A 12,864-nucleotide genomic window follows, 5' to 3' on the forward strand; every position below is an offset into this window, starting at 1 on the left:
TCCGGATTAAAGGGGAAATAGATATAACGCAGTCCGTCAATACAAAACAATAGGGATTTTGTTTTTATCCTGTCCTGGGTCTTGGATAAAGATTCAGAGACTTTTTGGTTCATGCTTGTTGCCTGTGAAGATGCTGCATTCGTGGTTTTTAAAAATGCACAATTTCGTTTTCTCCTTAGACACCGAACACCTGTTCATTGTAGAATTGTATAAAGTATGGATAAGCCAAACGATGGAAATTGAAATTGAAAATTCTACCACGTGGAGCTTACCACTGTTAACATTTTGGTGTGTATCTTTCAAATCTTAGGTGTCTGTGTGTCGCATGTCACTGTTTTAGTACCTGTAAAGCCTGAGTCATTAAGGAAATGCTTTTAATGAAGATTAGGACATTATTAGTAAATAACAATTCATTAATCATTTAGCATTGGTGGTACAGAAATGACAGTGGGTAAAACTGACACCTCAGTGAATCAAGGCAGTGGAACCAAACTAGTAATGGTCATCCTTCATGTTCCTACACTGGCGAAGGGGGTGGAGGTAGCTGGCTTTGCTTAAAAAAAAAAAAAAAAGTCCTTGATGACGCTGTAGGAATTGTCAATTGTATTAAATCTCCACACCTGAGGACACGTCTTTTTAATATTTTGTGTGACAAAATGGGAAGTATACATAAATCACTTCTTTCACATACAAATACAATAATTGTCTTTTTTTTTCTTCCACTTTTTAAAAAAACACTTCATTTTCAGGTAATCTCTATCCCCATGGTGAGACTGGAACTCAGGACCCTGAGATCAAGAGTTGCAAGCTCCAGAGACTGAGCCAGCCAGGTGCCCCACAATGTCTTTTGAGGGAAAGAAATTGTGTGATGTTTGAGTTGCAAGCTAAACTAACTGCTTTTTCAGTGGAAAATGGTTTTTACTTGAAAGAACAACTAACAGACAAATTATGATTATTTAGCCTTAGATGCACTTGGATTTGCTTCTCTGAAAGCAGGAGAGTTTCAAGCTCATGCCACCAGCACACGCAGTCCTATGGAAGAGAGAGGATATCTCACACCCAAAGGCCTCAGTAAACATTTATTGCATTGTGTTACATCTTCACCAAACCATTCCCTGGGGCCTGGGGATGGAATGTACTGATTGGCCTAGGCCATACAAGGTCCTCTCCTGAATCTCCATCCAAACTATAATAGTTAAGAGTAGAGGATGTATGGTACCCCCAGGATGACATTGTATCTTTCAAAGGCAACTTTCACTTTGGACATCATATTTCTGTTTCAGGTTGTTTTCAGGTGAGAGTACAGAATAGCATGGCAGCCTGGGTCTGAATCCTGTCTGCCATTTACTGGCTGTGTGAACCTGGACAAGCTCCTTAACCACTCCTAATTCAGTCTTCTCTTCTGTGAAATGGTGCAGGTAGATTAATAATACTACAACACAGAGTTGTGAAGATTAGATGTATTAATATATGTAAAACACTTAGAACACTTCTGGGGCACATGGTACTCCATATTTTCAAGCAGAAGAAAACCCAATATAACTAGCTTAAGCAACAAAGGAAGTGTATTGGGTGACATAATTGCAAAGTTATGTAATTGCAACTTTCAGAGGTAGGGCAGGCTTTTGATCAGAGCTTTCATGGTTTCTCTACAATTGTCCTATTCAAATTTCTAGGACTCACATCCCCCAGTCCAGAAGAACACAGCCTGCTTTCCTATCTCCAGTCATTAAACAAAAGGCATAGGCTTCCCAGCTGAATGAATTTAGGTCATATGCCTCCCTGAACCATTCACAGTAGCCAAGAGAATCCCTTGCAATGACTGGTTTAGGGGTGAATTCTTTCCACATTTTTGCACTTAGGGGGATTGGATTATACTGACTGAGGAGGTGGGAGTAGAATCAGCTGCCAATGAACCCCTTTGCTGCTACACAGTGAGTGGGGCTGACAAAAATGTCTACAATAATGAACAAAGTTCAATGTTTGAATTTATTTATAGTAATAAACTAATACAATGTTTCTAAAAATACCCTTTTTAGAATACAGAAAAATTGCAGAGAGAAAACAAACATCTTTAAATCTGATGCTCTGATAACCATTTGTGATGCAAGAAAATGCAAACATTTTATTCAGAAAAGTGTACAATACAGCATAGAAACATATTGGAGCAATTGGCAAAACTTGAATACAGACTATATAATAAATAATAGCATCAAAATTCAGTTGTCTTGGGGTCCCTGGCTGGCTCGATCAATAGAGCATGCAACTCTTTATCTCGGGTCATGAGTTTGAGCCCCACAATGGGTGTAGATTACTTAAAAAACAAACAAACACAAAAAACCTTAAAAAAAAAAATCCTTAAAGGGGCACCTGGGTGGCTCAATCGGTTAAGCGTCTGCCTTCAGCTCAGGTCATGATCCCAGGGTCCTGGGATTGAGCGCTGCATTGGGCTCCCGGCTTCAGCTGGGGTCTGCTTCTCCCTCTCCCTCTGTGCTCTCTCAAGTATAAATAAAACCTTAAAAACATCCTTAAACAAAACAAAAAAGTTCATTTGTCCTGAATTTGATGATTGCGGTGTGGTCATATAAGAGAATGTCATCAGAAGATACACACTGAAGTATTTAGTGGTTAAGGGACAGAATTTCTGAAACTTACTCTCAATTGGTTTGAAAGTGTATATATATATGTATATATATGTGTATGTATGGTTTTTACATGTTACTTTTACATGCACACACAAATGTTAACATTTGGCAAATCTGGGTAAAGATTCGCAGTTCTTCTGTATTTGGAAGTATTTAAAAATAAGAGTGTCTGGAGAAACAGGCATAAGAAAACTTTTGTTACCAGATTTGTGACTTCTATGCAGTCTTTTATGACAAAGGTTGAAAAAAATAAAACAACTAAAAAATGCAACACAAACCTGCCTTATCTCTTCCTTCAATAATAGCCAGAAACCCCTGCTAAGTTCCTACTGTGTCCTATCAAGGAAAAAACTCAAAGCAATATATTTCTATATTAAAAATTTTTTTTAGCCCGCCTCCTCTATATCAAGATTTTTAAAGAGAATTATTTTGGAAATCAGCTGTGGTGCTTTTGTTAAAGCAGATGCACAGGCAAACGACCTGCGAGCGACCTCCCTGGCATAAACCCTCTGCAGAAGCGCTGGGGTTCGGGCCAAGGTGGGGCTGAGAACTGGCCCGCTGCATGCCGGGATCTGGAGTCTTTCTTCACCCAACTGCAAAGCGCTCTGGGATTGCCCGGCCGCTCCCATATCTCGCGATGCTATCGTCTCTTCTTCGCCCTATGACCCCCCCCAATTTAACGTGTTTTTTAAATCCGCCAATGGGAGCGCAGCGTAGGCTCGAACCAGCCAATCGGAATGCGGGGACACCGGGAAATTTAAATCGCGCCGGCCGGCTGCACGAGCCACACCGTCTTTGGGGTGATCCGTGGTGGACGTTTTGAGGGCAGCTGTCCTGCGGCTTGCGCGCCCCGGACCGCCTCCTGTGGAAGCCTGAGCCGGCTGTGTAGGTACGAGCTCAGGCCGGAGCCTGGCCCGAGTGATAACGGCAGATGTGCAGGCCGCCCTCCGCTTGCGGGTGGCGGGAGGGGAGGCCGGGAGTACACGCCCGACCTGGCTCTGGCCTCCTTCGTGGACGAGGCCCCAGGGGCGTCGTTCGTTGACAAGGCGGCTGTTTCGCGGTGCGAGTGCTTGGGTTTTAGGGCGCCGCGGCTCTGCGAACCGCGGCTAGACCTCTGGCGCGTCGCGGCGGGGAAAATCAATGAGGCCCGAGGGCGAGAGTCCCGGGAGGTGGCCCAGCGCCTCTCGCCCCTCCTCCGCCGGTTCCCCGCTGCATCTTCCCGGGTGGGGGGCAGGGGAAGGGCCTGGAGATGGGGGTGGCAGTTGGAAGAACTGTCTCTTAACACGTAGGCCCAGGGCTGGCTGTGACACAGCGTCGGAAAAGAACATCACCGAACGAAAGATAACAAATTGTAAGGAGGATTTGTACTTTTGTCCTCTTTCGGCTATCGGTCTTAAAGTCTGAATGAAGCACAGTTGATATCAGCCTAATTAAGTGCATTCACTCGAAATTTCTGGAAATGAAAATGTTTGCGAGATGCTGAGGATGCAGAACTGTGTCTCGAGTTTTCAGTGTTGACACGGAATGTTATCGAAGACTCCATAATGTGATGATGAGCCAGATATTAAGTTTTCAAGTGTGGAGAATGTACCTATTTTGGCCATTTAAAGACAATAGAGAGAGCCTCCAGGATATGGATTTATTGCCCGTAGGACATAGGTTTTAACTGTGAGCTAGTTCCCCTATTTTGCCTTCAGTTAACTATTTAATTGAAATAGTCCAGTTGCATTGTCCAGTATGGTAGTCACCAGGCTGATGTGGCTAGTCCGGTTGGGATCTGCTGTAAGCCTAAAGTACACACAGGATTTTGGAGAATTAGGATGAAAAAAGTGTAAAATATCTCAAAAGCTCGAAATATTATAACGTTGCAATGAGAACATATTGGATGTGTTGGGTTAAATAAAAGAGATTAAAATTAATTTCACTCATTTCTTTTTGCTGCTTTGAAAAATGTGGTTGCTAGGATATTTAAATTTATACAACTTGCTTTCTATTTCTGATGGACAGCACTGCTCCAGGAAGTCTCAGCCCTTCAGAGGGGAGGGGACTAATACTGTTTGGCCAGTTCACTATTTCATAGTGTGGAAAAAGGAAGTTGCTCCTCTAATATACAAGTGTGGATGCAGTATTTGATAATTCTATAACGCTCTTCTTATTGACAAAGCAAAATGATAAAAGGGGAATTTTTTTCTCTCCATCTTAACAGCTTTCTCCCTTTGTCTCATAACCATGTCCACCAACGAGAATGCTAATTCACCAGCTGCTCGCCTTAACAGATTCAAGAACAAGGGGAAAGACAGTACAGTGAGTACCTTCTGTTGCTTTCCTGTGGTATTTTGTAAATGGAAAGGTATTTGGGAAGGGATCAGAACTTTGAGGAAATTTGAAATAAATGTCCTCACTTCGCAACAAAAACTGATAACAGTAGGTGAAGTGGTTTATCTTTTTCCAAGGAAATGAGGCGGCGCCGAATAGAAGTTAATGTGGAGCTAAGGAAAGCTAAGAAGGATGACCAGATGCTGAAAAGGAGAAACGTAAGCTCGTTTCCTGATGACGCTACCTCTCCACTACAGGAAAACCGCAACAACCAGGTAAATATATATTTTAGATTATGAATTACGGCAAACCCACAAAATCAATATGGTGATTTTCTTAGAAATTTAAATAGTAAGGGGCTTCTGGGTGGCTCAGTGGCTTAAGCATCAGGTCTTGGTCTCAGGCTTGTGACATGAGCCTCGCATTGGGCTCCACACTGGGTATGGAGCCTACTTAAAAAAAGAAAGAAATTTAAATAACATTCTTAGCCTAATGGTTTTTTTTTATTAAGTTTTTTTTTTAAGATTTTATTTATTTATTTGAGAGAGAATGAGATAGAGAGAGAGCATGAGAGGGGGGAGGGTCCGAGGGAGAAGCAGACTCCCGGCTGAGCAGGGAGCCCGATGTGGGACTCGATCCCGGGACTCCAGGATCATGACCTGAGCCGAAGGCAGTCGCTTAACCAACTGAGCCACCCAGGTGCCCTTAAAGATTTATTTATTTATTTTGAGAGAGTGAGAATGAGAGAGAGAGAGAGAGTGAGTACATGAGCGGGGGAAGGTTAGAGGGAGAAGCAGGCTCTTCGCTGAGCAGGGAGCCCGATGCGGGACTCGATCTCGGGACTCCGGGATCACTTAGCCTAATGGTTTTAACTGTCAACTCTGTGAAGATCTTTTTTTCTGCTCCCAGTCAGGAATTCTGTTGGGTTGTCTCCTTTTCTACCCACTCTCCCTAATCTACTGAAGCTGATTCCAAGGTCTCCTTTAGCTCTGAACTCCCTTCAGGTTTCCCTGCATTTCCACCCACCTCAGTACCTTGACTGGCCAGTCCAATGTTAACTGAAAGTTAGTGTGTCTAGAACCAATCACTTTCTGCCTTTTTTTTGGGTGTTCCTGTTTTTTGTACTTTTCACCAGCTTTGTTCAGATTTTTTTCCTCCTGAAATATTTTCAGTGGTCTTCTAATTTATCTTTCCCTTCATTCTATGCCACATAATACTTACCTAAACATAGTCTTAAAATACTGCTTTAGACCTCTTCTTTCTCTGTTTAAAAACTTTGGTAGTTTTAAATCCGTATTCTTAGAAAAAAATTTTGTGTGTGTGTAAATTAGATCAATCTTAGATTTTCAATTTATTTTTTATCTTTCAAAGATACTGGGAATCTTTAGTGCCTCAATTTTTTTTTCCCCACCAAATAGTACCTATGTGCTATTTCTAGAGTACTATAGTCAAATCCTATATTCTTATAGCACTCCTTGGTCAACCTAGCAGGAAAAATGTTCCCTTTTCAGGGTTCCCATAGCATCCCAGCTGTGCACTAAGATGGAGAGTAAATGCTAACATAACATGAATATTCACCATTTGTTTTATGGTTATCTGTTTTTCACATTTTCCTTGTTAAGTTGTAAGCTACAGAAAGAGGGATGCTATCTTTTTGAGTTAACTGTAGCACTGATTCTCAAACCCTTCTACTGTGATTACAACATGAAACATTTTTGTAGCACTGTACTGTGGAAATGCAGAGATTATAAGCTTAGATACGAAAATCCCCAGCACGTTGCCTACATAACTCCATCCCTTTCTCCCTAACAGCATATCTGAATGCAAGTGATTGAGACTAATGTAGGAACAACCTTCAAACTGCTCTAATTTCATTTATTAAATTGTTCATAGTCTCTTCTTTTAGTGACAAAATACTGGGATGATACTCCATAACTGGAGATTCCAGTGAGTCATACACCAAGTTTGAGCACTGTTCTGCATGTGAAAGAATGAATATTTAATTAATAGCCAAAATTAAATGTAAGGCTAAACTTTTAGTAACTGATTATAAACCTAAAAATGTCTTCACAGTGGCAAGTAGGGATTTTATTGTCTGTATTTTAATGTTAAAAATGATAATTTGTGAAATTAATACCACTGTCCTTGCAGGGCACTGTAAATTGGTCTGTTGATGACATTGTCAAAGGCATAAATAGCAACAATTTGGAAAGCCAGCTCCAGGCTACTCAAGCTGCTAGGTAAGTCTTTTCTCCCAAAGCATGGGTAACCTAAGATATCAGCCCTCTTGGATTTTTTTGGTGGGAAAGAGACAGACAGATAGCATGGGTAAAATAAAAGTTAAGTTTGCCATAGGCCTATTTTCATTAGAATCTTCCCTTAGGTGAAACTGTGATTTTGTATAAATCACAGCTGCCTAAAGTCCTGCCCACCCCAGTGATAACCTTTTGGTGTGCTTTTTAAGTAAGTTACAAAGTTTTTTGTACTTTGGTGGCATTTCAAATTGGTGGCAGAGAAAGAGGAATTATTCAGTAAGTGGGATTTGCACATTCATTTAGAATGGCGCATTTACTCTTACCTTCTATCAAATACAAATATTTGTGACATCCATAACAAAGAATTAATAATTTCGATAGTTTGACAGTGTGCTGAAAAACAAATCCAAGTGACAAATGATGAAGGAAAAGATGCTTAACCTCACTAGTAGTTAGGGAAACAAATTAACAACGGTAGTATAACTGTCAGATTGTCAAAGTTGTAAAGTGACAAGATCTAAAGTAGTTTGTGGGAATGCAGAGAGGAGGTTATTTTACATTATTGGTAATATTTCAATTTTGGGGAAAAGGTAACTAAAGACACCACGTGTGGCAGCACCGTGCAACCAGTCTGTTCATCTCCTCTTAAATTCCAGGAAATTTCAACATTTAGTGCATTACTTTAAAAGGTTATCTCAAGTTGAATTGCATTTTAAATTGATTTTTAAAGTTAACTTCTCTTGATAATCATCTTCAACTTTTGTTTCTCTTTCTGCTTATCCTTAGGAAACTGCTTTCTAGGGAAAAACAGCCCCCCATAGACAACATAATCCGGGCTGGTTTGATTCCAAAATTTGTGTCCTTCTTGGGCAGAACTGATTGTAGTCCCATTCAGTTTGAATCTGCTTGGGCTCTCACTAACATTGCTTCTGGGACGTCAGAACAGACCAAGGCTGTGGTAGATGGAGGTGCTATCCCAGCATTCATTTCTCTGTTGGCATCTTCCCATGCCCACATCAGTGAACAAGCTGTATGGGCTCTAGGAAACATTGCAGGTACTTGGATTTAAAATCCTTTTGACTATCTCTAATCATACTGAGGTTGGGAGAAGTGCCTTGTCATAAGTAAGAGTCACCTGTGTGTTAAGATTTAAACTTGCTTGCTTTTAGTGCTTATAAAGGGGTATTAGTGGCATCTAAGTAAGTTAGGGAATTTCCGAGAGTATTGTCTTTGTGTTAGGACACTGGTACACTCAGTCACTGGACATTGATGGTGCTAGACAAGTAGATTATGATTAACCTTGACTTTTTTTTTTTAGGTGATGGTTCAGTTTTTCGAGACTTGGTTATCAAGTATGGTGCAGTTGACCCACTATTGGCTCTCCTTGCAGTTCCTGATATGTCATCTTTAGCAGTAAGTTGCTAACATAAGTCAGGTTACTCAGTTCTTGATTCTAATTTTTGCCACCCCCTCAAAATATAGAGGGACCTCTCATTGCATTTTTCTTTTCCCTCAGTGTGGTTACTTACGTAACCTTACTTGGACACTTTCAAACCTTTGTCGCAACAAGAATCCTGCACCCCCATTAGATGCTGTTGAGCAGATTCTTCCTACCTTAGTTCGTCTCCTGCATCATGATGATCCAGAAGTATTGGCAGATACCTGCTGGGCCATTTCCTACCTTACTGATGGTCCAAATGAACGGATTGAAATGGTTGTGAAAACAGGAGTTGTGCCCCAGCTTGTGAAGCTTCTAGGAGCTACTGAATTGCCCATTGTGGTAAGTTGTTAACTTTTCGTTGAGAATATAAACCATAAGAAGCATGGTCAATTGATACTGATGTTGACACATTGCCTATTTTAGGCCATGAGGAGCCTCTGACTTGTCAAAACCTTTATTTAGGGTGTAGAGTTTTTGAGCAGTGTTGGAAAAAGTAAAAGCTAACCGTTGGCATCAACATTTTTTTTTTCCTTTTCAGACTCCTGCACTAAGAGCCATAGGAAATATCGTTACTGGGACGGATGAACAGACTCAGGTTGTAATAGATGCAGGAGCACTTGCTGTTTTTCCCAGCCTCCTAACGAACCCCAAAACTAATATTCAGAAGGAAGCTACGTGGACAATGTCAAACATTACAGCTGGTCGCCAGGACCAGATACAGCAAGTTGTGAATCATGGATTAGTCCCATTCCTCGTTGGTGTTCTCTCTAAGGTAATGAAGTCTTAGTACTTAACCAATGGATGTTAGTATTTATGGATGGACATTTGGTAGAGCTGTGCTTGATAAGATTCTTCATGTACCAGTGTTGGGTTCTAAGTCCTTCTCTAAATAGTGGCCAGTAACCTCTTTCACTTACAGTTGGATGGAATCAGTTAGTAGTTTAGTCCTTGTTTTTCTGTAACGGTACTTTTGGGATCTTATTTTTAACAATCGTTCTGAAGTAAGCTTGTTTTCTTATGTTTATTAGGCAGACTTTAAGACACAAAAGGAAGCTGTCTGGGCTGTGACCAACTATACAAGTGGTGGGACAGTTGAACAGATTGTATACCTCGTTCATTGTGGCATAATAGAACCATTGATGAACCTCTTGACTGCAAAAGACACCAAAATTATTCTGGTTATTCTGGATGCCATTTCAAACATCTTTCAGGTAAGTCATAAGGTAGTATTTGAATTTGGGCTTGATGGTAATTGATGATATTTAGACTCAGGGTAGGACAGCTAAGGTTACTCAGTAGGGCCACAGAATTAGGCTGTTTATGTGGGGCACACTCTCAGTAAGACGTGACAAGGGATTATAAGAGATTAAAGGAGATGACAAGTGGGTGACCTGAATTGAAATCAAGTCCATATGTGGACAGGATTCAATCCTATCTATTTTGTCAAAAATCTTTAATTCTCCAATGTCATACTGAATTTTGGTACAATTAAATTTTGATGACTTAAAGTTACCTAATTTTATTTTTCTTCTGGTTCCCTTCCTAATTAACCCGAGCATGCTAGCATGTGACACCTTGTCACAGTAGTTGAAGGTAGGTAGGTCCTACCTAATGACTTTATAAACTTCTGATATGGAAATTTTACCTAGAACAGTCGAGTCTAGGATAATGATGCTTGGTGTATCCATCACCCAGCATAAATAATTTGTCAACATTTGGCCTATTTTCCTACTCTCCCCTTACCTAAACCCTCTAAATTTAATTATTTTGAAGTATATAAGTTATTTCATCTGTGAATATTTATGTATTCTAAAATTTGAGGACTGTAAAAAAGGCTAACCACAGTTTCATTTTTATACCTAGTAAATTCTTGATATCAGCAAATAATCCAATCAGGGAAATTGGTTTTTATACACTTTAGGCCATCTTTGCCCTTATACGATGGTTCTCTACCTTGACTACACTTTGGTGTTATCTGAGGTGCTTTTTTAAAAAGATTTTATTTATTTATTTACTCATTCATTCATTTATGAGACAGAGCCATGTGTTAAGGGGGGCAGGGAGGGTGGGAAAGGGAGAGAGAATCTCAGCAGACCGAGTGCAGAGCCCAGTGTGGGGCTCAGTCCCACGACTCCTGAGAATCATGACTTGAGCCGAAACCAAGAGTCAGATGCTTAACTGACTGAGCCACCCAGGCGCCCCTCAGGTGCTTTTATAAAACAGTAATTTTCTGTTCTCATCATAGACCAATTGAACCTGGATATGGTGTCATTAAAGTTGCCCAGGTGATTTTGATGCACAGAAATAATTGAGAACTACTGTAAGATCTGGCTGAGTGCTACAGAAGTAGCTGCTAAGAGCAAATACAAATCTGATCACCTTGAATTTTTAGAAAATGTAAACTGAGCCTGGGTGGCTCAGTCAGTTAAGCGTCTGCCTTCAGCTCTGGTTGTGATCCCGGGACTCATGATCCCAGAGTGCTGGGTTGGAGCCCCACATCGGGCTCCCTGCTCAGTGGGGAGTCTGCTTCTACCTCTCTCCTTCACCCCACTTGTGCTCTCTCTCAAATAAATAAAATCTTTAAAAAAATGTAAACTGGAGATAAAACCATCTCATAGGGTTGTTGAAGGAACTTTTCGAGTGGTTGTCTGATGTACATCAGTACCCAAACATAAACATTATTTTCATTAAAATAGAACATTCAGTAAATTCCAGTAAACTTGGAATTTTTTTTTTAGGCTGCTGAGAAACTAGGTGAAACTGAGAAACTTAGTATAATGATTGAAGAATGTGGAGGTTTGGACAAAATTGAAGCTCTACAAAACCATGAAAATGAGTCTGTGTACAAAGCTTCATTAAACTTGATTGAGAAGTATTTCTCTGTAGAGGTGAGTAACACGGTAATGTTAACAAGAATTTGGAAAATACACAACGTCAAGCCCCTAAGCTTTTTTTTCCTTATACTTTTTAAATGAGCCCTGTGCCCTTGTTAAATATGGCAAAATATCAGTGTGAGTAGGACGTGATGTATGTATTTGCTCCTCAGATGTTTGGCTTGATGATCATATAATCTTTAACCAGAAATTTTTAAAATTAAAAAAAATCAGTGTACTTTCGAATGAATAGTCTTAGGGAATTAAGAATATCTTGAGAGTAAGTTTGTGTAGGAGTTGATGGAGAAGTGGGCCAACCCTACTAATAGGCCATCGTCCTTCCCATTTCCTACTGAAAAGTGACAGGTGGGAAAGTAAATCTCTCGTGGTAGCATCCTTCACCCTTTCAGAATCTTCCTCTCCCAAGGCGCTCCAGAATTAGCAAGTTTCAGCAGCTCTCCCTCCCCTATTTGTAATATTGAAATACGGTTCAGCATTAAAGGTGTAATATGCAGATGAAGACCTTAAGAATAAATACAGACGTCTAGACAGACTGCTGCCTGGAAATGTGCTCTGTTTGTGGAATTATATTGTTTGGTTTTGTTTTTTAATACTTCCAGGAAGAGGAAGATCAGAATGTTGTGCCAGAAACTACCTCTGAAGGCTATACGTTCCAAGTTCAGGATGGCACTCCCGGGACTTTTAACTTTTAGATTGTACAGCTGAGGCAGAAAGTTGTTTGTTGTGTACTCTGTTTGGTAGAAGTTTGTCTTACTGTTTCTCTACTAAGAACTCTTTTTAAATGTGTTTTGTTATTGTAGCACTTTTTACAACAAAACTCTACTTGACCAGTTCCAAACTGTACAACCTGTATGAAGCTCTTCCTCAGTGGGTTTCTTATTTCTATGTAGAATCTCCTCTCTTGCAGTGTCCTGTAAATAAAGATTAAATTCCACTCTTTTCTTTACTTCACCGTTCCTATGTATTGCTTTCTAATTTGGAGTTCTTAAGATTGCAGATGAAGGGTACCAGACCCAAACCAATGTGAGTAACCAGAGGTGTGGTTCTGGTTGCAGACATGGTTTGATGTCAGGTTTGTGAGGTCATCAAGGATGCAAGGGTGATAACTTTTTGTCCTGCTCACTTCTGAGTTCTGGCTTAGCTCTAGGCTGCTTCCATTCTTTGTAAATCATGGCTGTTGGTACTTCCAGATGTCATATCCACTACACACCAGTCAGAATAGAATTTTTCAGAAGTTTGCATAGAATAATGAACAAAATTTCCCAGAAGCCCTTAGCCAGAGTCTCCTTAAATCTCACTGGCCAGGGAGACAG

The 12,864-nt window shown here is 40.5% G+C and overlaps 1 protein-coding gene across 4 annotated transcripts; it reads left to right on the forward strand.

Moving 5' to 3' along the window:
• The first annotated feature begins 3,406 nt into the window (after window positions 1-3,406).
• On the forward strand, window positions 3,407-12,485 carry KPNA2 (karyopherin subunit alpha 2). 4 transcript variants are annotated; one of them, XM_073883248.1, is made up of 12 exons: window positions 3,410-3,534; window positions 3,935-3,996; window positions 4,852-4,949; window positions 5,099-5,236; window positions 7,113-7,201; window positions 8,003-8,271; window positions 8,535-8,629; window positions 8,733-8,996; window positions 9,196-9,429; window positions 9,686-9,868; window positions 11,396-11,545; window positions 12,151-12,485. In XM_073883248.1, exons 3-12 carry the CDS (start codon window positions 4,875-4,877, stop codon window positions 12,241-12,243), a joined length of 1,590 nt encoding a protein of 529 aa, XP_073739349.1. In that variant the 5' UTR covers window positions 3,410-3,534; window positions 3,935-3,996; window positions 4,852-4,874; the 3' UTR covers window positions 12,244-12,485. The 4 variants fall into 4 exon arrangements, with proteins under 4 accessions (XP_025745728.1, XP_073739349.1, XP_073739350.1 ...); XM_073883250.1 differs by having other exon boundaries at window positions 3,411-3,534; window positions 4,922-4,949; XM_025889943.2 differs by lacking the exon at window positions 3,935-3,996 and having other exon boundaries at window positions 3,407-3,534.
• Window positions 12,486-12,864: the final 379 nt, after the last annotated feature.

This window comes from Callorhinus ursinus, unplaced genomic scaffold, assembly GCF_003265705.2.
Source record: "Callorhinus ursinus isolate GAN/ISIS: 27379988/994484 unplaced genomic scaffold, GSC_fseal_2.0 scaffold50, whole genome shotgun sequence".
NCBI lineage: Eukaryota > Metazoa > Chordata > Mammalia > Carnivora > Otariidae > Callorhinus > Callorhinus ursinus.